This window comes from Tenrec ecaudatus, chromosome 14 (assembly GCF_050624435.1).
Source record: "Tenrec ecaudatus isolate mTenEca1 chromosome 14, mTenEca1.hap1, whole genome shotgun sequence".
NCBI lineage: Eukaryota > Metazoa > Chordata > Mammalia > Afrosoricida > Tenrecidae > Tenrec > Tenrec ecaudatus.
The window spans coordinates 54117182-54142741 of record NC_134543.1 but is presented as its reverse complement, the minus strand read 5'-3'; the positions used below and the strand labels follow the sequence as shown (position 1 = coordinate 54142741).

The 25560-nt window shown below is 44.2% G+C and overlaps 1 protein-coding gene across 1 annotated transcript; it reads left to right on the top strand.

Moving 5' to 3' along the window:
* Positions 1-22925: 22925 nt before the first annotated feature.
* Positions 22926-23310, top strand: LOC142425380 (small EDRK-rich factor 1). Its single transcript, XM_075530589.1, has one exon. It carries the CDS (start codon positions 22994-22996, stop codon positions 23180-23182), a length of 189 nt encoding a protein of 62 aa, XP_075386704.1. The 5' UTR covers positions 22926-22993; the 3' UTR covers positions 23183-23310.
* Positions 23311-25560: the final 2250 nt, after the last annotated feature.

Genomic DNA, 25560 nt, shown 5'->3' with positions numbered 1-25560 from the left:
CCCAATAAAATGTCTTTTGTTGTTGTTGAAAAAAGAGACAGTTGTGTGAACGGAACATGGACATACCGCATAGTTTAACATCAGGAAAGGTGTACGTCAGGGTTGCATCCTCTCATCATACTTATTCAATATTTACGCTGAGGAAATCATCAGAGCAGGTGGCTTATATGAAGAAGAATGTGGCATCAGGATTGGAGGAAGACTTGTTAACAACCTGTGATATGCGGATAACTCAACCTTGCTTGCTGAAAGTGAGGCGGACTTGAAACACTTGCTAATGAAGACCAAAGACTGCAGCCTTCTGTATGGATTATACTCAATGTAAAGAAAACAAAAAGCCTCACACCTGGACTATTAGGTAACATCAGGGTAAATGGAGAAAAGGTTGATGTTGTCAGACTTTGTCTTGCTTGGCTTTACAATCAACAATCAAGGGATCAAACATCAGTCAAGGGATCAGTCAAGGGATCAGTCAAGCATCAGTCAAGGGATCAAACGATGCACTGTGTTAGGCAAATCTGCTGCACAAGATCTCTTTAAAGTGTTGAAAAGCAAGGATGTTAGCCAGTGGAATAAGGTGTACCTGACCCAAGTCTTGGTATTTCCAATGACCTAATATGCATGTGAAAGTTGGACATTGGATAAGGAAAACTGAAGAAGAATCCATGCATTTGAATTCCGGTGCTGGTGAAGAATATCGAAAGTACCAAGGACAGCCAAAAGGACCAACAGATCTGTTTTAGAAGAAGTACAGCCAGCATGCCCATGTGCTTTGAACTTTTCCAGGAGAGGCCAGTCTCTGCAGAAGGACATCATGCTTGGTAAATGAGCGGAGGAGTGAAAAAGAGGAAGACATTTGGCAAGATGGATTAACACAGTGACTGCTCACACACAAGGGACTCAAACTTAAGAACAATTGTGAGGCTGGCATAGGACCCACCAGTGTTGCATTCTGGTATATACGGGGTCATTATGGGTCAGCAGTACTAGCAACAACAACTAGGAGGTTCTGGCAAAACTCTGTTTAAATAACTTCTGATCATGTGAGGCTTGGGAGGGGGCAAATGAGACCAGAAGAAAAGATGAGACTGCAAAGACTGGATGGTGAACCTGAGGTCAGGTCAGCTGTCGGGGGGAGTCGTAAAGGACGGTTAGGTCAGACTGAGGGCTGTCTGGTTTGTGCTCTGGGGGATGGAATGATTTCAGTGCTGAACACACCATGAATTATCTGTGGGTTTGTTAGGGTCTTGACATTTCATGTCTGGGGTCCCACATATTGTGGGGATTCCTTAGAACAACTTCTCCTTCTAGAGGGGTGAGACTAGCCAGTCTTGTGGGACTATTATTCAAGAGAATTCTCATGCCCCACAAAATACATTTGAAATGCCCAACAATGAAAAGCAATGTCTCCAGAGATTGTGTCTTAAGCATACTTGGGGCTAGAAAGGGCTTCATACCCTAAAGCCACACAGATGATGTCTCATGATGTCACATTCCCACATCATTTGAAACGCTGAGTGGTTGCTCCTCAATGCCTTGGCTGTCATTCCTTGAACCTCTGCTTTCTGGATTGAGGTCTTGATTTAGGATGGACAAGAGATAATACAGCAACAGCTTGGAGGCTCGATCTGCCCTCCCCTTAGCCATGAACTATATTTTCCTTGATGAGCCAACTGCGCCTCTGCAGCTGCCTTCCGAGCATCTCCCCCAGTGGTGACAGCCATTAGCGGCACTGTGACTTGGCTGTTCTCAGGGCCAACAGTAGTTTTGCCTGCAGTCCTGTTCCATACGGCATGCTGGCTGTCTTGGTCCTTTACCAAATCGCAGCTGGCTTTGTGGGTCTCTTTCAGCGTTCTCTCCTCTTCTCCTTCTCCAAATTTCTAGGAGGGAGCAGAACTTTGTTGCTGAGTCATCTCCTGCTGTGTTGCGGGAAGTTCGAACAGCTCTTAACCTTTCCATGCTAATTTGTGACCCCCAACTTTGTCCTTCAGATCTCTGAGGATTCTCATGAGAAAAGAGTCTGTGGAAGGGATTGCTTTAGCAGGATGATCAGTTGGAAAGGGATATCATTCCACTCACTCCTAGGTGGTGGGGCCAACGATCAGTTTGCTGTGCCATTTCTCTTGGACTTGGCATTTACATACTGAGAAATATGCAGGAAACACGATGAAGGGATTATATCTCAAAAATATTATATTTTATATATAAAAGTATTATATCTTTAAGAAAACCCACTTTAGTGAAAACACTTACTTAGAAAATGTGAAATGGAGGAAAAAATAAGATAATGGAAAGGAGCAATTGACGGTTGTAGTGGAAGACCAAGCAGATGGCTTGCATCAACTTGAAGATGTCTCGGATGGTGCTTGTCTTAACGGATTGTGCTTTTCATTCCAACTGACATGCCCACTCACAAGAGGCATATTCACTCTTTCGCTGCAAGAGGAGCCTCCCGAAGGCATTCTGGGTAACCGTCTGGGTAGAGCAGGGCTTGCAGGTACTGGAGCTGGCCACGGGCTGAGAAGCAGGAAGGGATGTTAACGAGGGTGGTCCCTGCCCACACAGTCCAAGATTCTCCTTTCCTTTTAAAATAAACTTTGGGGTTTGGGCTTGTAAAGGACAATCACATGAGTCACTTCTGCTGCGCTGGAGTTGGAAATTGCTAGTGTTCCTCCTCGTCTCTTTCCAAAGGTCTGTAGGAGATGTGCAACTGTAGATTTTTTTCACACCCGCTTAACATTCTCTTTTTATAAAACATACAAACAAACTTCACAACGAACAAACGCTTTCCATTTTGCCTGAGGGAGATCAACTGTTATCCCACAAAATCTGTCCAGGAATTTTGAAGACGTCCACGTTGGGTCTGGCTCGGAGTTCTGGTCTCATGGAAGTTTCCTCCCCAGTTCAGGACTGTCCCCTAGCACACTGGCTCTATGTTTTCACTCAGTCGTAGCCTGACACCTGTGACTGTTCTTACACTCGACCCAAACGTTTGTCAAAAGGGATTGCTTCCTGTACTTCCTTAGGGACAATTCTTAATTGTGTGGCACTGCAGTTTGCAGTTGTGACTGTCTGGCAGAAAAGGCACTTACCGTCAGATGTCCATCATCCTTACATCCTTTTAGGCATTATTTATTATTCTCGTTCTGTGGAGGAACAGAATGGGTCTCAGAAGGGTTAATTAACCCAAAGTGATGCAGTTAGTAAGTAGCTGCATGAATAATTTCCTTTTCGAAAGGTCAGAATAAAGCTGGTTCCTATGAGATTAAAGTTAAAGATGTTCCACAATTCATTGCTATGTCTCGCAGAATTCAAGAATCATCAGGGAAATGGCTCAAGTTGTTGTACAGACTGACACGTCCCAAATCTGTGGGTTAGCTGTCGCTCTGGAGGATCTTCCTCCTTCACACGGTTGCAGGGACTGACAAACCCAAATCAGCAAATCTGATGGCAGACTTCAGGCTCACTTGCTGTGGAAGCCGATGAACCAGCTCAGATGATAGGTTGCTGGCTCAAGTACTGGGGGGTCAAATGAAGACACAACAGGTACAAGATCCAGAGCAAGAGAGTGAATTTTGCCATTGCATTTCTATCTATCACATGCAGATCACATCCCTAAGAAGCCTACGGGTGATGCCTTGAGTTACCAGTAAATTGGCAATTCAAGATATAATCCACCCTAATCCTGCCTTAGTAACATAATGGATAATTCACTCCAAAATTGATGGTCACCACAGACAGAGAAGCTAGGATGTAGAAGACATCACACAATGGAGGACTAGGGCACTAAAGTCTAAAACACTTGTGGCCTTGGAGTCTATTCTCACTCACAGTGACCCCATAAGGACAGGGGGAAACGGCCCCCATGGTTTTCTGAGACTGGCTCCTTATAGGCGTATCTCATCTGTAGTCCTCGATTCATTACAGAATTCACTGAACCAAAGTGAATCTGAATGTAGATTTGAACCCAGATCTGTCCTACCCCCAAACCTATTCTTCTAACCAGTATACCAGGGACTTTGGGGTCTAGGACCCCAATCACCCCAACATTCAATGTTAATTTATTATGTATATGTATTTTCCTGGAAAGAGGTAGTATTGTCTGTAACACAGTTTTCGAGGGCTGCGGTCCGGTAAAGCTGAGTTGGCAATAACGACTAGAGTTGGTGAAGCAGTAGAATGTTTTGGGCTGCAAAGAAAAGAAAACCCAGCGCAAGCTGCCTGTATGTTAGTCCTCATTCAATGTCGAATCAGAGCCCTTGCTCAAGTTCTCGGTAACTCTTGGCTTTGCCCTCTTCCATGGTTGGCTTTGGCTTCAGTCTGCTCTCGTTGGTTGCAAAATGTCTGCAAACAATTCCAGGTCCATTACCTGCTCTCCCATGTTTAAAAGGACTGTGTTCCCCTCATCTCCACCATCTAACAAAACGTGTAGGTTCCATTCTGATTGGACCAATCAAGTCCACGTGTCATTATCCTTATCTAATGTTGAAGGATGCTGTGCATGATTGCCTGAGGTCTATGTTCCTTGCCTGTTTCTGACTCAATCACAGCCTTAAAGAGGATACAATTAGATAATTCAGGACTAAGGCCGTTCACTACCTTAGACCCATCAGGACTAACCTGGGCAAGGATCATTTGTGCCCCAAAACTTCGATATTTCATTAGAGATCAGAGAAAGATGGGTAGAATATTGCAGAAGTATTAAAAAATATTCACTATTGTTAGTATTCTTCCTTTGGCGTCTTAAAAAACAAACCAACCAACAACCATGATTCAGAGAGTTTAATATGCTACAGTCGCCTTGCCCCCAGCCCCAATCAGAGGCTGTTTCAGGAGGCAGGCTGTGCCTACCAACCAAGAGGCGGTTTCTTTAAAAGAAGTTGGAATCAGAATGGCTGCTTCTGAGAAATACTTTTGTACCTTGAATTATAAACTCCCTTGCACTATTTCCACTTGTTTAAGAGGATTCATGCAGCCTCAGACACGAAGGGTGGATGGGGAAGAATATTTAAAAATAAGAATGTGAAGGAAGTCTTTTATGAGAAACTAATCAGTGTGAAGACTGTGTGAGTCTGAAAATATAATTATCTTCTTTTGTTTGTGCGATAGAGTTTTGATAGATAGTATCTTGACAGCTCTGTTATGAAAAGTTAAAATGTAATTTAGGTTGAAAAATCTTAATTATCTGAAATTATAGTCTGAAGTCATGTTCTAGGCTTTGATCCCTTGATCGTGGGCGACACAGCAGGGGCTGCAGGTGCAGCTGATACAGCTGCTGCGTTTGCATGAAAGAGTGAAAATTAAAATGGTAATTGGCTTGCTGGACACCCCTAGGGCGGGGATAGATATGGGTTCATAGGGAAAACCATTGACATTTTTTCTCCTTGGAAGTTCTGGATGATGGCTTTGCATTTAGAGCAGAGGGGTATTATGGGTACTTCCGTCTGTTACAGACTAGAGCCCATGCTCCTTAGCGCAATATGCAGGTTCTTCGGGTCATGGCCTGCTTAACCCACTTTCTCAGACTTAGCAGGACATGGTGCAGGGGGGAGAGTGTGGGCGTGAGAGTGAGCCGCTCGACTCCAGCCTTCCCCACTGCCTTGCTGAGCAACCTTGGACTCGCTGTGTGAGGTCTCTGCTTGTTTCCTCAGTCAGCCCTACACCCGCCCAGATATTCACTCCTTTCTCCCGTCCCTATATTTCCTGCCTGTAATGGATTAAATTATATCCGCCCCACCTCCCCCGCTGCCCAATATACTTGTTTATAGAATCCTATTTGGAAATCCTATTTGTTCTTTGTCATGTTATTATCCTCCTCAAGCAGAGTGGGGTTTAAATCTGATCACTTCTGAGTTACAAACAAAACTGATCAGACTCAGAGAAAAGTATGGGGAAAGAGAGACGCCATGAAAAGATTGTCTTCAGACCAGGCACCGAAGAATGTCCAGGGCTACCGATAACCAGAGAACTGACATTCCCAACACCCTGACTGCGCCTTTTCGCCTCTAGAACTGTGGGGAAATAAATTTCTCTCCTTTAAAAGGACCCAATTTGGGTATTTATGTTGTCTTTCGTCCCTTGTCCTAGGATAATGATTTGTAGCACAGTTACATTCTATCTACAACTCTGTTAATGCACTGACATTTTCCTCATCCATTAGGCGATCTTAGGAAATGTTGATAAAAAGAGAGAACATTTCACTGTCTTTCAGAGACTCGGAAGGGTGCTGGCTGGTGAAGGTGCGATTCACCATCACAGCGCGGGCACCGGTTTCAAGCTCTTGTTAACCCATAATCTTGGGCAAGTTGCCCTCCAGACAGAAGTTTCCTTGGTCCAATGGCCAGAAGTAGGGCCTTCTTCACGGGTTTGTTGTGAGGAAGAAATGAGCTGGAAAATACAAAGCATACTTAGTAGAGCAAGTGTCTAATGAACATTCATCATTATTGGGATTATTATGGGGCTGCCAAAGGAGAGTATTCAAAACACCAAATCTGTCTGGGAAGAAGGACAGCCAGAATGCTCCTGGGAAGGAAGGGTGGTGAGACTGCCCCTCACGAATTGTGGCCCTGTTACCCCAGAGACCAGTCTCGGGAAAAGGACTTCAGAAGTCACTGGAGGGGCAGTGGCAAAGAGGAAGCCCGGTGATAAAGTGGATGGACACAGTGGCTGCAGCAATGGACTCAGCCCTAAGAACAGTTGTGAGGATGGCACAGGACTGTGCAGGGTTTCCTCCTGTTGTCCCCAGGGTCAGTAACTGGACCTAGAAACAACATTAGTGTTAGGATCCCCGGCAGCACAGGGGATCAAGTTAATCACAAGGTTGGTAGTTCATGGCCACCAGTCAATCTTCAGGAGAAAGATGATACTGTGCAATCTTGGAAACTCGATGTGGGGTTGCTACGAGTCGAGTCAGAATCCACTTGAAGGCAGTGTCTTCTTTGGGCACAGGAGAGAGGCTGTTATTACTCTTATTTAATTTTACCAGGCAAGATCTCTAACGTACATCTTGAAATCTATGCTAAATTTTATTCATCCACAAAACTGAGACTCCACAAGAACAGAGGAAAACGTTCCTCCTTTCTCATCACTTTGGCTAAGGCTTGTTTCCCTTGTTAGTCTCCATGGGGTTGGCTTGGACTGCAGGTACCCTGTGCACACGTGCACAACAGAACAAGGCCTTGTGTGGTCCTGCATCAGTGTCCTGCTCTCTGGCATGCTCAAGCCTCTTGCTGTGGACCCGGGGTATTGTGAGTATCTTCCAACCTAGGAGATTGATCCTCCAGCGCTAAATTACGTAATAGTTTGTTGTGATCCATAGGGCTTTCATGGACTAATTTTCACATGTAGATTGCCAGGTCTTTTCTTCTAGTCTGGCTTAATCTGGAAGCTCTGCTGAAAGGCGTACAACATGGATGAACCTGCTAATATGTGAAACATCAATGGTCTCGTTTCCAGCACTGTAGCATCACAATCCACCACAGAAGGACAAACTGACAAGATGGACAGTGGCAAAGGGCAAGATCTGTGGGACCATACATTATTCCCCTTAGATCAGTGGTTCTTAACCTTCCTCATGTCGTGACCCTTTAATATAGCTCCTCTTGTTGTTGTGACCCCCCCAGCCATAAAATTATTTTTGTTGCTACTTCATAACTGTCATTTTGCTACTGTTATGAATCAGGTGACCCCTGTGAAAGGGTCGTTCAACCCCAAAGGGGTGGCGACCCCCAGGTTGAGAACCGCTGCCCTAGATGATCTCAGCAGTTAAAGGGGGGGAGGATGAGCGGTGTACCCCAGCCAGCCATGCTGTCACCACTTTCACCTTGTCAGGAGGCTGCAGCCTCTGATGCACGTGTCTGTGGACGACTTCAGAAGCCATCACCCATTTTCTCCCAATAGCAGTAGCAATCAGCACCTTGTTTTGATAAACATCACTTTATCAGAGTCTTACAGCTCTTATAACAACCCATACATCAGTTATAACAAGTGCATTTGTACATATGTGCCATCATTATTTTCTAGACATTTACTTTCTATTGAGCCCTCAGTGTCAGCTCCTCTCCCCCCGCCCCGACCCTTGTGGCCTCCTGATAAATTATAATTATTTTTATATCTTACACCAACTGCTGTCTCCCTTTCCCCATGGTTTCTGTTGTTCATCCCCCTGGGGAAGAGGGGGTGTGGTTATGTGTCCATCATTGTGATAGGTTTCCCCTTCCTGACCTCCTCTTCCCCACCTTCCCCCTGCCCTCCTGGTATCGCTACTCCATTCTTGTTCCTGAATTCCCTGTGTCGTGAGCTCTTATGGCTTATCTGTGCCTGTGCACCTGCTCCAGTCTGGCCCGCAGTGATAGGCAGTACTGGGGTCATGGTAGAGGGGTCAAGAAGCCTCCAGGAACCAGAGTTGTATTGTGTGTTTCAGTCTTGAGAACTTTCTGTGTACCGAGCATTTTTACATAGATAATCTCATTTAGTGATCACAACAATCCCCAAACAACTTTCTATTATGATCCCAACTTTTCAGAGGTGGGAGTCACAGCACTGAGGCCAGTGGACTGCTTAGTTCCGTGGTTAGAAAGAAGTGGAGCAGAAAGAGGGGGAGCCCCCAGGCAGAGTCAGTCCCAACAGCTGCTGAGCACCAGTGGCTCCTTTGTACCTCTGGGTTCAATCTAGATGGTCCGCGGAGCCCACTGCAAGGTCCAAGGCTGCCCCGCCCACGGGGCTGCTCTTCTCTGACGCTTCTGCCACCATTACTGATCTTCTAGGGAACGGAGGTGAAAGGTAAAGATCTTTTAAGATCTTGATGCCTGTGGCTATTGCGTCAATGGGGAATCATGATTTAAAGGAGGCTTAGTGACGTGTGATGACTCTTCCACGATTCCCAGCGAGTAGAAGGAGGATGCAGCCCGTCGACCAGTTGGATGCCAGGGTCCAGCGGGATGCCGATGGGAAATCCCAAAATGGACCGAGAGAGGCCTTTCCTTTCTCCCATCCTCACACTGCCCTTCCCAGTGGCCGCCCCACTCTCACACCTTTCCCCGGGCTCCGAGCCTACGCAGGACTGCAAGAAAGCCAGCTAGTTTTCAGCAAGCACGTTCCGCGTGCTCAGAACTCCAGCGGGAATGATGCTTGGGGCGCTAGGGGGGAAGAGAGCACTTCAGACTTCTCTAATTTTTCAAAGCACCTTGAACTTCATCTGCCTGTCTCAGGAAGCGTGATGGTTCTCCAGGGCATCTCCCAGGCCCAGGAAGCTTGAAGGAGTGCTCTCTGTCTTTGTTAGGGAAAATCACCAGACCCAGCCTTTGATCCCAGCCTTTGATCCCAGCCTTTGCTGAAGTAGGGCTCTGAGATTATGCTTAAAAGACCATTTATAAAAGGTCTCTGTCTTTGGCGCTTCATCCACTGGAGTTTGTTCGAGGCAAGGGTGAACCACTTCCTTTTTCCTCACAAGGCTCTCCCCTGCAGAGTTCCCATGTGCAAACTGAGTGGGTTATTAATAAGGCTGCAAAAGTCATTGCGGAACAGCCTTTTCCCGGAGGCCTTTGTATGGAACATGCTAAGACACACAGAAGAATGGCTCAGCCTGAGGGCCAGCTGGGCCTAGGAGAGTTGAAATGCCCATGGGGCGGGCGCTCTCCTGCCTGTTGGGGTTCTGCCCCCTTGTTTTGACGCTTGGGGTTGTAAACTTGAGAGCTGCCTGTGGTCGCAGACCAGAGAAGCCCCACTCTTTGTAATGCTGCGTGTGTAGTGTCCCGGTCTGGATGCTTTTAAAACAAGCAGGCATAGAAATGCTGGAGAGGCTGAACAAAGAAAACTGTGAGCTGCAGAAGGGCTGCAGCAAGATGAGACATGCCTCGTACAAATGATTCATAATTCCATTCTGAGTCATGGCAGCCGTTGAAATAGCATGTAAGCCCAAGACTGTAGCTGGTTAACTGAGAGCCCTGGTTTGTTTGTTACTTTCCTCCAATGAGCACAGGCCAAGTGGAGGCCTGCGGGAGGGAGCTCTCTGCAGATGACAATGATGTCTTACAGGCCAAGGGAGCTTTTGGCTGGAGGTTCTCAGAGACTTGGTAACCAGAGTTGGACTTTGACCAAGGAAAAGGCTAAGGCAGAGCTCATCCCTAGGCCACCTGGATAGACTGGGTGGTGGTCATTTCGCTGCCTTTCCCCACCCTAGAGAATGAGGTTCCAATAGCCCGGTGTGTCTCTGCGTGGGGTTGGAAGATGCCTACTGCAGAATTGCCTCGTCCACGTGTTGCAATGCAGAGCCGCCAGAAACTCTCGCTGGGCAGCTTGGAATCTGCTCACCTAGAAAATACTGCAGGCAATTCTTTGTTTTTAACAGGTTGAAAGCCACACCTGCTGGAGCCTAATAGGCAAAGACATCCTTTCTCTCTGGCATGACCTGACCTTTGCTCCAATTCGTTAGGGAAGGATCAGATTGGATATAGATGGGCAATGTTGGATGCCTCTGAGCAGGTTATTCAACGCTCAGAAAAAAAATGAGTTTTCAAGAGCTTAATAAGCATGTATTCAGAGCACACGTGCACAGTCATGTCGGCTGCTTGTTGCTTGGCTGTGATGTCACAGGTAGCCAGCAGTTTGGTCATCGGCAGGCTCTTGCCCTCAAGGAAGAGCATTTACTCTGGTTGGGAAGATCAGGCCAAACACTAAGGAAACATGAACCCTATGAGGTCACATGTAATTAAGTGCTTAATTGCCTCTTATGAAAGCCAAATGAGGCCTGGCGTGGTGGGGGAAAGCTTCATGGAGAAGGTGGGCTGTCAGCTGGAGGGAGAAGAGGCCCTAAGCAACAGGAGAGAACTTCCTGGGAAGGGCCCGGGATGTCCAGAGATTCATAGGGAGAAGTGGGCTGGAGGGTCTGGTGGCACAGTGAGGAGACAGGGTGGCTGCACAGGACGGTGGTGCGGGGAGGTGGATCAGCTAGAGCAGGAATCTGATGAGACTTGGAAGCCAGGTCGAGGAATTCAGATATGACAAGGCGCTGCCCTCTGACACTTGGAAGTGAAGCTCTTGAAGGCTGTTGAGTAATGGGATAGGGATGACCCATGGTTCCCGTGGGGCCAGGCATGTTGTGACGGTTTCTTTGAATGCCAAACATTGGGTGCTCTCACAGGTCAGCATGGAAAGCAGTCAGATGCCTCGGGGGCCATCTAGTTTCCAATGAGCATTTCTGATGGATGACCTGGGCATGATGGGGCAGCAGAGAGCAGCCGCCAGGTCCTCTCCTGGTGTGGAAAGGGGCACAAAATTCATCCGGGATGGCTGGGGCCAAATCCAGAGTTGAGTCAAGGTTACGGGCTGTGGAATCTCAGGGGGAGAAGAGGGCCAGGGTTTCTTCACAAGGCAGAAGGCCAAGGCAGACATGGAAACTAGCAAATAAGAAAAGACTTGGCGCAGCAGAATCTGTGAAATTGGTGTGATTATCCCTGGTGAAACTGGGCTCCTGGGATAGGTTTGTTTTTTTTTTTGTAAATTCCAACAAAGTCAGTGCAGGGCCTTAAAGGGCCATCCACCACCATGCTCCATTGCCCGCACCTCGGGTATCCTAAAGCCCCCTGAAGTTGTGGGTTGAGTTAGGACTGGTTTCTTCCCTGTGGCTTGCTGACAGGGCCATCCCCCAGTCTTCCCAGAGCTGCCAGTAGGGAAGGGCATCAGCCTGTGGGTGTGGGTTCTTGATGCCCAGGGGTCATGGTTTTCCCTTTCCAGGTGGTGCTCACCAGTCAACAACCGTGTGCTTTCAGGAAACCAAGTCATAGAAAGGGAGGGGGGGGGCTCACATCGCTTGAGTTTGTAGCTCAGGGATGGCAAGGAGATTTTGTTTGCTGTCCCAACTCCAGTTGATTGATGGTGCTGTTGGCAGGGCTGGGTCTAGTTGGGTTTAGCCCAGAAGAAAGCATTGATTGATTAGAAATGTCTGCCTTATGTGTAGGAGGGGTGCGTGAATGGTGGCAGTAGTCTCACCTATTTTCCCTGTTGGATTTATTCCCAGCCTCCTGGCCTTCCACGTGAGTAAACAGAAGTGTGTAGATATTAAGCATATTGCTCAAGCCCACAGAACTCAAAGGACTAGCTGGGACCAGAGTTGAGGTCTAGTGCTTGTTTCCCACCGGATCACATAGCCATCTTCCCCTCCTCTGCTCCATGGGGCTTCCACGCTGACCTCATTTTCCCAGTCCCGCCCTTGGCTTCTGTTCCACCTCGCCTTAGACGCTTGGCCACAGAATGAGTTTGCACAATGGCTAAACTTGTTTCCCACGTGATCAGGGCTCTAGGGGAAGGACTCTTAAGGAGGGGAATTGTCTATTGGTTCAGAATCCCCAATGCCAAAAAATGCAATTAGATGCGGAGCTGAGAAGGAAAGTCGTATGGGTCAGGAGAGCTGGAAGGAGCAGTGCAGCACTGGCCTGTCACTCAATCACAGAATTAAGATAGAAAAGTTCAAGCTCATCGAGGGTTTGTGTGTGTGTGTGTGTGTGTGTGTGTGTGTGTGTGTGTGTGCTGGGGGCATGTGGCAGGAAAGAGGAAGCAGTATTCATTGAGCATCTGCTGTGAGACACAAGGTGGAAGAGAGTACGTGGGCTCCCGTGGATCCAATCGTTCCTCTGCCAACAGAGAGTTTTGTTTCATTTTTACAGCTGTCATTCAGCTCATTACTCATATGTGTCAATGTGAGCAAGGTTTTCAATGGCTGTCATCTCTTGGGAGGAGGTCTGCTGGCATAATGGTTACACATGAAGCTGCTAACCACAAGGTCAGCAGTTCAAAACCGCCAGCTGCTCTGAGGGAGCTAGATTCCCTGTGGTCCCATCAAGAATTAGTCATGGAAACTCACAGGGGCAGTTATCCCCTGTCCTGTGTAGGTCACTATGAGTCGGCATGACTTGATGGCAGCGAGCATGGTTTTGTTCATCTCTTGGAAGGAGATGGCCAGGCCTTTCCTTTGAGGTACCTGTGGGTGGATTCCAACCACCAGCCTTTTGGTTAGCAGCTAAGTGCTCCACAGTTTGTGCTACCCAGCATCTCGAGGGTTTTCTTTGGCTGGTTTGGGGGAGCAGATGGCTAGACCTGTCTTCCTAGGCTGTTTGAGCTGAACGGTCCACTGTGACTTGTCAGGATAACAACGAGCACACTTGCACTGACAGGTGGCAGCTGGGCTTGTGCTTGAGGCTCCTCGGTGGGGAGCAAGAGTGGAGTCTCGTGTGTAGCAGGGGAGAATCGTGCCACAGAACACCCCGTGGGTAGGCACACGTACAGAGTCGACTGGACTTTCCACATTGCATCCCCACCACCACCCTGGGAGAGGAGGGGATCAGCCTCTTTTCACAGAGGTGAGAGGTGCGTCAGGGCACAGAATGGTCACCTTGTCCCAGGTCTGGGAGGAGCTGGTGGAGTTACCAATGATGAGTCCCATTCTCGTTCTCTCTGTGATAATAATGTGTTCTTTGGGCAGCTCCTACATAAGAAAAAGTTCCTCCCTGTCTGCTGATTACCTTGTTCTATGGCACAGAGCGAGTGGGGGTGGGGGGGGTTGGGGAGGGGGGCGGCGTCAGCCTTTAGCCTGTGGAAGCACAATGGAACTATATGCATTTCAAAATGCCTAGAATGGAGAGCAATTCTGTGTGTGGGGTTTGCTCTTAAGCTGTGTGTGGGTTTTACTGAGGAATAACTGCGTAAGATAAGGGTTTGCTCGGCACTTCTATAACCACCTCTGCCAAGGCTGCTGTGGGACCTCCGCCAACCCCCTCTCCTATTGTTGCTACCAACTCAGTGCTAAGCTATTCGGAGAAGCGTGAGACCTACTGAGCCCAGACTGCCTTCAGCTGCTTGAGGTCTTGGGAGACATCAAATGTTGTCATTTGAAGCTCTTCAAAGAGGCTTCCCGCACATGCCCAGGCAGGGCCTCCGGGTGGGCAGAGCACAACCCGGCTGCTGGCTCTTCCAGGCTAATAACAGGGTAATGTGGCTCCCAGCTTCAGAAATTAGACCTGCATTTCTGGGGCCTGCCTGGAAACCACCAAACTTGGCTCTGACAATTAGGAACTGTGCCCTCAGCAACCATCTGTAGAGGCTGGGTAGCTCCTTGTGGGCAAAAGCAAGCTGACTGGCTTACGTCCTCTTTTTTGGTTGTTTTTTCCCCCACTAATGTTGGCTACTGCCAGTGACACCAGAACCGGGAGAAAGCTGGTGAAGAATCATGCCTGAGGTCTCTTTTCTGTCTCCCAACTGTAGGCAGGCGGGTGGGTCCAACCATCTCATTTCACCGACAAAAAAGTCAGGGATTGACCTATTAAAGTGAGCTCTCCAAGGTCACAGTGATATCCCAATGTGTGGGTGCGCTTCCAAAGTTCTTGGAAAGGGGAATTGACAGATAATATATAATTTCTCCCCAAATTGTAAATCCCCCTTGTAAATACAAGTTGTGTATGTGTTTATATACATATATAGATATAGATATACCCACACTCATTTCTGCTTTACAATTTAAATGTTTAACTTTTCATTGTGAATTGGGTGAAGGTGTAAAGAGCAAACCAGTTTCCCATTCAATGATGCAAGCATATTTTATTTTATGCCAATTATTGTCATTTCCACACTACATATCCTACTTTCTTCCTGTTGTCCATTTCCATCCATCTTTTCTCTCTAATGCTTCTAAATTTTCCCCCTTGGATGAATGCTGCCCCTTGATCTCAAATGGCCTGATTATCATTCCTCTTATAGTTTGGGCTATTGTTTAACTGCAGACGGGGGCACAAGGTTGAGTTCAGTTACAGACCTGGATGGTTACTCCGAGTCCTGGGTTACTAAGTCTCCAGGGTTCCACCAGTCTCTCTCTGACCAGCAGGTCTGATCATTTTTATGATTTTGAGTTTTCTTCCACAGTTTTTTCCTCGCGCTCTATACAGGGCCTTATAATGTGATCCCTTATAGAGGAGTTGGTAGTGGTAGCTGTACCCCACTAGTATACAGAGATGCCCTGAGCAACATAGAGGCTGATGTCTGATTGCTCCATTGTGTCTTCAATTTCCTTCACTCTTTTTTATGCTAGATCAGTGGTTCTCAACCTGTGGGTCGCGACCCCCTTGGGGGTTGAATGACCCTTTCACAGAAGTTGCCCGATTCATAACAGTAGCAAAATTACAGTTCTGAAGTAGCAACGACAATAATTTTAGGGTGGGGGGCGGTCACCACAACATGAAGAACTGTATTAAAAGGTTGTAGCCTTAGGAAGGTTGAGAACCACTGCTCCAGATGGAAAGAGATCAATACTTGCACCTGTGATGGCTGCTCACTAACTTTTAAGACTTAATGGCCACCCACCAAAGTAGATTGTAGAACATTGTCTTGACTCTGGTATTCCCCAAGACTACAGTCCCGAGCCTCCAGACCCAGCGACTCGACTCATTCCCTCCAGGTGCCTGGTTATGTCTAATTTCTTGTAACTCTGCCCCTTGTGTCATCTACCATATGCATGAAAAGGCTTTCACATTGAAAGAATTCTTTGATGGAAGGAAGCGTACACCACTCACTCGAGAGTAGACACACACACGTTCACGTGGCAGAAGGAGAAAGATTGCACAGGTGAGAGGGGCCAGCACACCATCATGGCGGCAGCAGATGGAGGAGTGCAAAGGTTAAAACGCAGAGGTGACGACCATTGTGATCTTCATGTGGACACGTGGACAGGCATGCAGGCTACGCAGATGTGGAGAGAGTGGAATAAAGACAGGGACGCTTGACAGGGACCATCTGTACCTGTGTGGTGTAGTGGGGTGTGTGTTAGGTTGCTAATTGGGAGGCCAGCAGCGAGAAAGCACCAGCTCCTGCTTACTCCTTTAAAGCCTTGAAGTCTCAGGATCCATAGGGGCCGTTCCGCTCTCTCCTATAGGGTCACTATGAGTTGGCATCCTCTCAATGCAGTGCAGTTGGCAGTGAGTTTTTATTTACTTATGCTGAAATCCTAACATTTGAAAGTGGAAATGGAACTTCTACATTTCTATAGAGGGGATCAGTTAAATGAATAACAAGAATCAGATGCTATTTTAACTACACTGCTCTTTTCTGGGAAGAGAGCATTAAAAAATTCTCAACTTTCTGTTTTCTTGTTTGGAAAAGAGAGAACAATGGTGCTGATCCCCAAACTTAACTGCACAATATTTTGAGAGATTGTACTGTCATGGCTTCATGACATTTCAAGTGTTATGCCATTTTATTTGTAAAACACTGAATCCGAAGTCTTTGCTTTTAAGACATTTTAACATTCCACATAGAATTGTTCTATAATAAACGAGTCATATAATGAACTTAGAACTTGCCATGAAGGTAGAAGACAAATTGTCATCTAAAGTAAACCTTCAGAAACACTGCCTACACTCATTGCTACACTTCCTCATGGACGTTTTCCTGTGACTACTGTGTTTAAAAGAAAAGTTGATTTTTTTTTGCTGTCTACAATTTGGAGTCCTAACTTTGTTTAAACAGCTTTATTGGCACTTCAGCCACGTATCCTACAATCGCACAGTGCAATCATGTCAAGAGTACAGCCAGCACCACAATTAATTTTAGAACAAGATTTCTCCTTTGTACTCATTATTATTCATGTAATTATTTTTTCATTAAGGCAAAGATAGACAAAACAAGACATTCTCCAACTCAACAACTTCTACATGTGTAATTCAGTACCATTTTTTATACTCTTCATGTTGTATGACCATTATTGATAATTTTTTTCCAAATCATTCTACCACCATTGACATAAACTCACTGCTCCCTAAGCAAAACTTCTTCCTCCTTCACTCATGCTAACCATATGAGGGGTACCAAGAAAAGAAACAAACCCCAAACCTGGAATTTTTTTTCAAAACTATGCATTAATTAAAAAAACACAACCTTACTACCTTTAACGTACTCTTCATTGCATTTAATACATTTGTCAAATCTGCTTTTCTATTCTTAGAAACATTTTAAAACTCATCTGTTGGGATGGTTAACAGGACCCCCTCAGATTTTCCTTCTACCTCTTCTACACCGTCAAATCACACTCCTTTTATATCCCTCTTCATTCACGGAATCAAAAAGATGTCTCACAGAGTCAGATGCGTGGGCAACGAGTCATGCTGGTTTTGCTCAAAACTGGTGCAGTGAGATGGTTGTATGAGCAGGTAAATTGCCATGGGGGCGAAACCAGTCCCCTGTCTGCCACAGTTCAGACATTTTAAAATCACATGCTGTTATGCAATCTTTTCAGAACCTCTAAATAGAAAGTCTGATTAACAATCTGATCTGGTAGAACCAACTCCAAATATACTATCCCTCTCACATCAAAAAACAAAACAAACAAGCGAGTATCATCTTATCTTTGATTTCACTTGATGAGCTTTTGGGGGGCAAGGTGATGATGCTGTCTTCCACTGGCTTGACTGATGTTTGCTTTTGGGGTCGTAAGGATAGCACCATGCCTTGTCACCAGTAATGACCTTGGGGAAAATGTCTGGGTTGCTTCAGAGCTGTTCTATCAACACATGACTTGTTTTTCCAGATTTTTGGGTACCCCCTCATAGGTTGTTTAGTTTCTCTCTCTTTTTTTTTTTAGAAGTTTTCTTGATGTAACATTCGCATATCATATACTTCCATAGTTGAATCTCTTTTTAAAAGAGTTGTATATACATCATCACAATCCGTTCTAATGCTCACCCCGCCTGCATTCATTGCTTGTTCCCCAGGGCCCCTCCTCCTCCAGTTCCCAATACACCTGTCTGTTGTCTATATGCATCCACTTCTGTGCTTGGTCAGCTGGGAAATCCCTCTTCCTGGACTCTCTGAGCTGCTTTCTGCAGAGTCCCACCTATGTGTGCTACTTGGTTGCTATCTTGGTCCATGCCCTTAAATTTATAATGCAACATTGTATAGTTATATTCCTGAAACATGAGCTAAATTAATTCTTTTTAATGCCATATATTACCAATTCTTTCTTGAAATATTTTCCTTTACTTGGCTGTTGGTTTATCAGGTTATGTTGGTTTTCTTCCTAAGAATCTGATAAGCCTCTTTGGTGGGAATCTCTTCATGAATCGAATCTCTAAAAGTTGGAATGTCCCAGAACACAGTCCAAAATCCTGAAATCTTGGTCCTCAGATCTCTTCCCACCTTTATCTTCATTCACTTCTCAGGGCTCACATCCTCGATTATGGCCTCAAATATCATTGTCACTCCTAAATTTCATCTCTAGCCTGGAACTTTTCCTTGAACTCTACACAATTGGCCAACTGTCTATTTGGCATTTCCATTTAGGTGATTAATAAGCCTATTAAACAACATGTCTTATGTTAAATTCTTAATGAACTTGAATGCCAGATTCCACATCTCAGCCAATGGCAACTCCATCTTTAAGCTGCCCAGACCCCAAACTCTATGAAATTGTCTGTGAAGGAGAACTTGATCTCTTTTCTCTTAGCACGTATCTCATCCCTCAGCAAATCAAGTATATCTTGAATCAGAAAGCCCTCATCTCCTTCATGGCAACTATCCTGGCTCAAGCCATCTTCATCTCTCATTTGGATTATTTTAATAATTACTCAAGAAGTCCTCAGACGGATCCCACCCTGGTTTTATGACACTTTGTACTCAACAGAGTAACTTGATAATGCCATGGCTGTGCTCAGAGGACTTCCCCGCTCATTGCTATTACTTTCCTGTTGCTTTTTGTGCTATTTGCCACTGCGGCTCCCTTCCCTGCCTCTCTGCCCGTCTCCTACCCTTCTGCCCTTCATTATTCTCAACTCTGAGTTTGGCTTTGCTGTGCCCTAACCTGCTTTGTTCTTCCTCTAGGTGCAGCCTCTCTGTTCTCTCTTTGAATTGTTTCTGCTCAAATATCATCTTGCCTGTGGGGCTTTCCCTGATCAATGTTTATAAAGAGCAAACTCTCTACCCAATATCCAACACCCCAACTTTTACCATGTGACTGTTTTCATATGATTTTTAATGGCATACAATATTGCTGTCTATTTGATAATTGATATGCCTGTCTTTACTCATTAAAAGTAAATGTTTGCAGTTCATGGGCATATCCTCGAAGGCGACGTCGGTACCTAGCAGAAGGTAGAAGACATGATGCAGCAGAGATTCTTTTAAATACTTGAACGCATATAGAAATAGTACTTCTTAATCTTTTCTCAACTCCTTACTAATCTAACTAATGGCACAGTGGGGGGTTTGTACGTGATTGTTCACTTCTTGGGGTGTTTCCTTGGAATCTAGTCTCAGAGAAAGAGAAAACCCAATCTGCTGTTCCTTTCTCATGTGCTGTAAAGAGTGACCTCACTTACCTATATGAAACATTCGGTAAGTAAAATCAAGTAGACTCAAAATTTGATGAACAGTAACACCAAATCTTTTGGTCAGGCACACTTAACAGAACATTTTGCTGTGATTTGGGTGGGGGTTATGTATCAGATCATCATTTTTGAATTCTACAACTTTAACGACTCACCAGCCCTGCCAGTAGTTAGCCTGCCCCCTGCCCCCTTGCCCCATCTCCCTTTTGTTGGAGATATCTTCCCCTTTACCAAATTAGCACCATCTAGCCTATTACTTCTCCACCCGTCCTGTCCCCACTTGCTCCTGTAACCGTTTTTCTGACATACTTTTGAATTTCCATCTTGATCCATCATACCTTGGACCCATTCCATGTCTGCATCTGAGCTGCTGAATGCTGTGGAAGAAAAGCAGATCATTCCAGAGACTTAGTGTTGTTGTTAGGTGCCTTCTAGTCAGTTCCAACTCGCAGCGACCGTGTATGAACAACAGACTGAAGCAGGGCCCCGTCCTGTGCCATCTTCTCAGTTACTCTTAGGTTCGAGCCCATTGTGGCTGCCACTGTGTGAATCCTCTTGTTGAAGGCCTTTCTCGTTTGTGCTGTCTCTGCTACTCCAAGCATGATGCCTGTTTCCACTCACCGGTCTCTCCTATTAACATTTCCAAAGTGTCTGAGACAAAATCTCACCATCCTTGCTTCTAAGGGCTATACTTGTTTGTAATTTTCACTGTCCCAGGCATATTTCAGCACATTGTGATCTGACTGCTACTGTAGTTGAAGTAATAGAAAAGAAAACAAAAACCAAACACATACAAAAGAAAAAAAAGCTGTCTCCTTGTGGGTAAAATCAACTTTTTGTTATTTTTGACTACTTTTTTAAATGTGAGGAGCTACTAACCTGCTAGCTATTTTCCTCTTCCGCTTAGCTTATGGGACATCTTCTAAGTATTTTTTCCCCTTTTTCTCTTTTATTTTTCCTGTTCCCTGCTTTTCTGATCTCTCTCTCAGTCTTTATGTTTGTTATTTTCATCATTCGCTGGCATTTTAGTCCCAAGTTTCAATATAGTTCTTCTTTTTCCCCTCCTTGTCTTTTCGTTCTTTTGAAGGGCCCATCCTTTCATGAATAATCTTTCCCAAGACTTTGCCACTGGCTCTCTTTTATTCTCAAGCTGCATACTCTGTGCTGTCAGGTACCTTCTACCTGCCACGGGCTCTCTGCCTGCCACGGGCTCTCTACCTGCCACGGGCTCTCTACCTGCCACGGGCTCTCTACCTGCCACGGGCTCTCTGCCTGCCACGGGTTCTCTGCCTGCCACGGGCTCTCTACCTGCCACGGGCTCTCTACCTGCCACGGGCTCTCTACCTGCCACGGGCTCTCTACCTGCCACGGGCTCTCTACTCGGTAGCTTTGCATTTTTGCCTGCTTGTAAGCCCAATATTTACACAATTGTGTATGTGTGTGTTTGTTTTACATTTAACAGTGGGCTTCCATTAATCCAAGTGTTTTCATAACCATATAGTTTCATTTACTGGTGAATGGTAAAAAACCTAACATTCCACTGGTTCTTTAGTACTGAGTATTTATTTAGGTGCTTCTAATTTCAGATATTATAAACAATGCTTCAGCCTTTAATCTTCAAACATATACATTTTCTATCATTTTCTTTTAAGGGAAATATCTTAAGATCCAAAACTTTTAAAGAGTCTAGGAGTATAGTAGTTATACATTGGACTCCTAACTATAAGGTTAGTGGTTCAAAACTACCAGCTGCTCTGCAGGAGAAAGACGAGGCTTTCTGCTTCCATAAAGTTTCAGAAACCAGTTCTACTCTGTCCTATAGAGTCGTTATGAGTAGGAGTTGACTCAATAGTAGCAAGTTTGAGTTTTGAAGAATGTAAATATGTTTATAGTGCTTTATATTATACTTACCTAATTTGAATCCCATGAACTGAAGGAGATAATCATGCACTTTTAAGGACCTTTAACTTACATTTGCATTAAAAAACACATGTCCAAAGTATGTGAGGTGAAATCTCATCATCATTGCTCCTAAGGAACATTCTGGCTGTACTCTGTACAGGACAGGTTTGTTTGTCCTTTAGCAGTTCATGGTACTTTCACTACTCTCCTCCAGCATCGCCATTCAAATGCATTGATTCTTTGTTGGTCTTCCTTATTCAGTGACCAACTTTCACATGCATATGAGGCCACTGAAAATATCATGGCTTGGGTCAGGTTCACCTTTGTTCTCAAAATAACGTCCTTGCTTTTCAACATTTTAAAGAGGTCTTGTGCAGCAAACTTGCCCAATGCAATAGCATTATTTGATCTTTTGACTGCTGCTTCCATGAGCAATGATGGTGGATCGCAGCAAGATGAAATTCTTGACAGCATTAATCTTTTTTTCTATTTTTCATTTTATATCTTAGTCCAATTGTGAGGATTTTTTTGTTTCCTAGACATTGAGTTGTAATCCATACTGAAGGCTACAATCCTTGATCTTCATCAGCAAGAGATTGAAGTCCTCCTCACTTTTAGTAAGCAAGGTTGTGTCATGTACATATCGCAGGTGGTTGATAAGTCTTCCTCCAATTCGGACTTTGCATTCTTCTTCACGTAGTCGATAGTCTCTGGGATCTGAGAGTTGCCCCTGGGTGAGAGCCAACAGAGAAGAAAAAAATGAGCATTTTAGTCTCACAGACTTCAACTGTAAACTAAATGAATACTTCCAATCACTGTGTAAACTTGGAAGAGGATTCTGAGGCCCAGAAAGGAACGCAGCCCCATTAATGCATCAATTGTAGCCTTGTGAGGCCCTGAACGGAGGAGTCAGCTAAGTCATCCCTGCATTCCTGGCCCATGGAGACTGTGAGATAAATAAATGGGGGCTTGGAGCTGCTAAATTGTTGACAATTTATTGCAAGGTAATAGAAAAACATTGATACAACTAGCTCTTCTTTTAAAAATTATTTTATTGGAGGCTCTTACAGCTCTTATCACAATCCATACATCCATCTATTGTGTCAAGCACATTTGTACATATGTTGCCATCATCATTCTCAAAACATTTTCTTTCACTTGAGCCCTTGGTATCAGCTCATTTCTCCCTCCCCCATCCTTCCTCCCTCATGAACCCTTGATAATATATATTTTTTTGTCTGTCTTACACTGATGGCTGCCTCCCTTCACTTACTTTGCGGTTGTCCATCCCCCTGAGAGGGGGTTATATGTTGATCATTGATAAGAGCTGGACATAGGGAATCCAGGACAGATAAACCCCTCAGGACCAACAGTGAGAGTATGGATAGCAGGAGGGGAAAGGAAAGGTGAGTGGAGAAAGGGGTGACCAATCACAATGATACAACTTCCTTTTCAGGGTGGTGTGTAACAGGGGTGATTTAAGACCCAGCTTTGCTGCATATTAGCTATTCAGTGATGGCAAATATTTAATTTCTCCAAGCCTGTTACATAAATGGTAAAACAGGAATAAAAATAGTACCTATTTTAGGGTGATGAGAAATGAATGAAATAATGTACCTAAATCCCTTATAAATGTAAACTGTGTCGCTTCCCGACCGGCTGGTGGTGACGGTGGCCGTGCGTGCGAGGGAACCGTTGCTTCTCCGAGTCGCTCTGTCCCTGTGGTCGGCATGGCCCGTGGAAATCAAAGAGAACTTGCCCGCCAGAAAAACATGAAGAAAACCCAGGAGATTAGCAAGGGAAAAAGAAAAGAGGATAGCTTGACTGCTTCTCAGAGGAAGCAGAGGGATTCTGAGATCATGCAACAAAAGCAGAAGGCAGCTAACGAGAAGAAGTCTATGCAGACGAGAGGAAAATGATGACTGGCTGGTTTGGAATCCCTGGTGCTCCTGCCAACGAGTGTATCATATGCTGAGATCAAGATTTTGTAGCGTGAACCATCACTACATATGTTATAACTGATCCTTATAAAATGGTCTGTTTTAAACTTTACCTTTCAACCTGATTTAGTGTGATGTTTTAGAACCATTCTTCCAAAAATAAAACACTAACCATGCAAAAAAAAAATGTAAACTGTGTCAGTCTGGGTAGACTAGAGAAACAAATCCAGGGAGACTCATGCGTATAAGAAATAACTTTAAATAAAGAGTAATTGTGCATTAAGAAAACATCCCAGCCCAGTACAGATTAAGTCCATAAGTCCAATATTAGCCCATATATCTGATACCAATCTATAAAGTCCCCTTCAGACTGAGGAAACATATGCAATGATGCCAAATGCAGGATGATCATAGGCCAGTGGGTGGGAAGTCTCGTAGATCAGTGGCATTGTAAGCATCTCAGTGCTGACAAGGGTCTCCATGTGGCTTCTCTGACTCCAGAGCTCTAGCGCAGCTCTATGTCTTGTCAACAGAAATGTCTCACAGGGAGTGAGCATATGTCCTGCCTCCAGTGAGCTTTTTATCTCCTTAGGGCCTCCAAATGAGGTCATTAAGATGCCAACCGATTGACAGACTAAGCTCCACCCCTTTACTCTTAATCCTCTCAAATTGACAACAGATTATGTAACTACCAATAAAAAATACACGTTTTTCAGTGTCAGTAGAACTTGGGTATTTTAGTACCATAATTCTAGACATTTTCAATTTTTCTCTCTATTTGCTTCATATTTTAAAGAACTTTACCATATTTACTAAATTTATTAAGTTATAACTCATTTTCCCATTTATTTCAAATTAAAGAAACTATACAGTTTCAGCTTGAGATAACTATTCTTAATAGAAGGATTATAATTGATATAATTTGACTAAAAGCAAAGACATTTGGTATTATAGTTAATAAAATTTCCATTAGTTTTTGAAATATTAGAAATGAGTTTTAAACTTTGTTAGAACACCAATTTATGAGCCATGATGTTGGTTGCTAGATGGAAAATAGATATTGGGTGACTTTTTTTGAAGTAAAGCAAAATTATCATGGTTATAAGCTATCATATTTTCTCAGATATTTATTTGGAATAACTGAAAAAAGAATGGTAAGTTCAGATCAGAGAAAATATACCAAGAAAAGAAAGGAATTGAATACAATATTATAGTTAAGTTACTATATCATTATATAATAAAAATTTTTTTATAATATTATATAATTATATATACACTAAAATATTGAAAATTAACTTCTAAATAACTGTTTTTGATATTATATATAAACCAACATTTGAATGATAGTACAGTGGTAAAATACTATATTTATATTTAAATGATTTATTTTATTATTTATTTTATACATTAGCACCAATATTTGAAGTATGATTGCTACTCTTCTACTATTGATTCATTTCTTGGAATATTGTCAACAAAAATGAATTTCATTGTAATTTTATTATTAAGAACTAAAGTGTCAAGTTTCTGGTTGAACACTTTTCAAGTTGATAACAGACTTAATAGGAAATTATATGTTTAATAGAAGCTTTAAAATGATATACATTTGATATATATGTGCATAATAGAAGCTTTAAAGTGATGCATATTTACATATCAACATTTCTGATACATAAGGAATGTTTATCTTCAAAGGTGCTGTTTTGTCTGGTCCACAAGTGCATTGATATTTTTAAATGTAGAAAATAAAAATACAGCTGAATAAGTAAATCTAAAGAGTTAAACAAAGTGAAATAAATAAGATTTTCCAATGTATGCTCTGTATATACTTCCCTGGCAAAGCAGAAGCTTTGTGACACCTGCAACGTCGACAACACACGCTCACAAAACACAAGCACACAGCAGATGAACAATGCCCATAATGCACATCTGGCGACCCATGTGCATCTTGAAGACTCTGAGAAGTCCTGCTGAGCTTTGTTTCACTATGTACTCCTCAAATTGATTTAATCTCAGTATCCTTTTATCTCCCATTAGCCCTGATTCCTGGGGGCTCAGTGTTTCATGTGGAACACTTAGCTAAACACTCTATGCGACATCTGTAATGACAGAAAATGTGCCGATGGAAGACAATGCCAATCATTGAAACAACCCACAGATCAGAGCATCACCTTGGAACAATGTAAAGCCTGTTGAGAGTTGTGATCGACACTGAGTGTTGTTACTGCCTCTGCAGCCCATGCTCTTTTGGTTTTCTGTGAACATAAAGCAAAACAATACAAAAACCAAACTCACCGTCTTCAAACCAACGCCAACTCACTGCGACCCTGTAGACAGGGTAGAATAGTCCCTGTGAG

Excerpts from the sequence above, each read along its gene's own strand:
- LOC142425380 (XM_075530589.1), top strand. The coding sequence starts at position 22,994 with ATGGCCCGTGGAAATCAAAGAGAACTTGCCCGCCAGAAAAACATGAAG.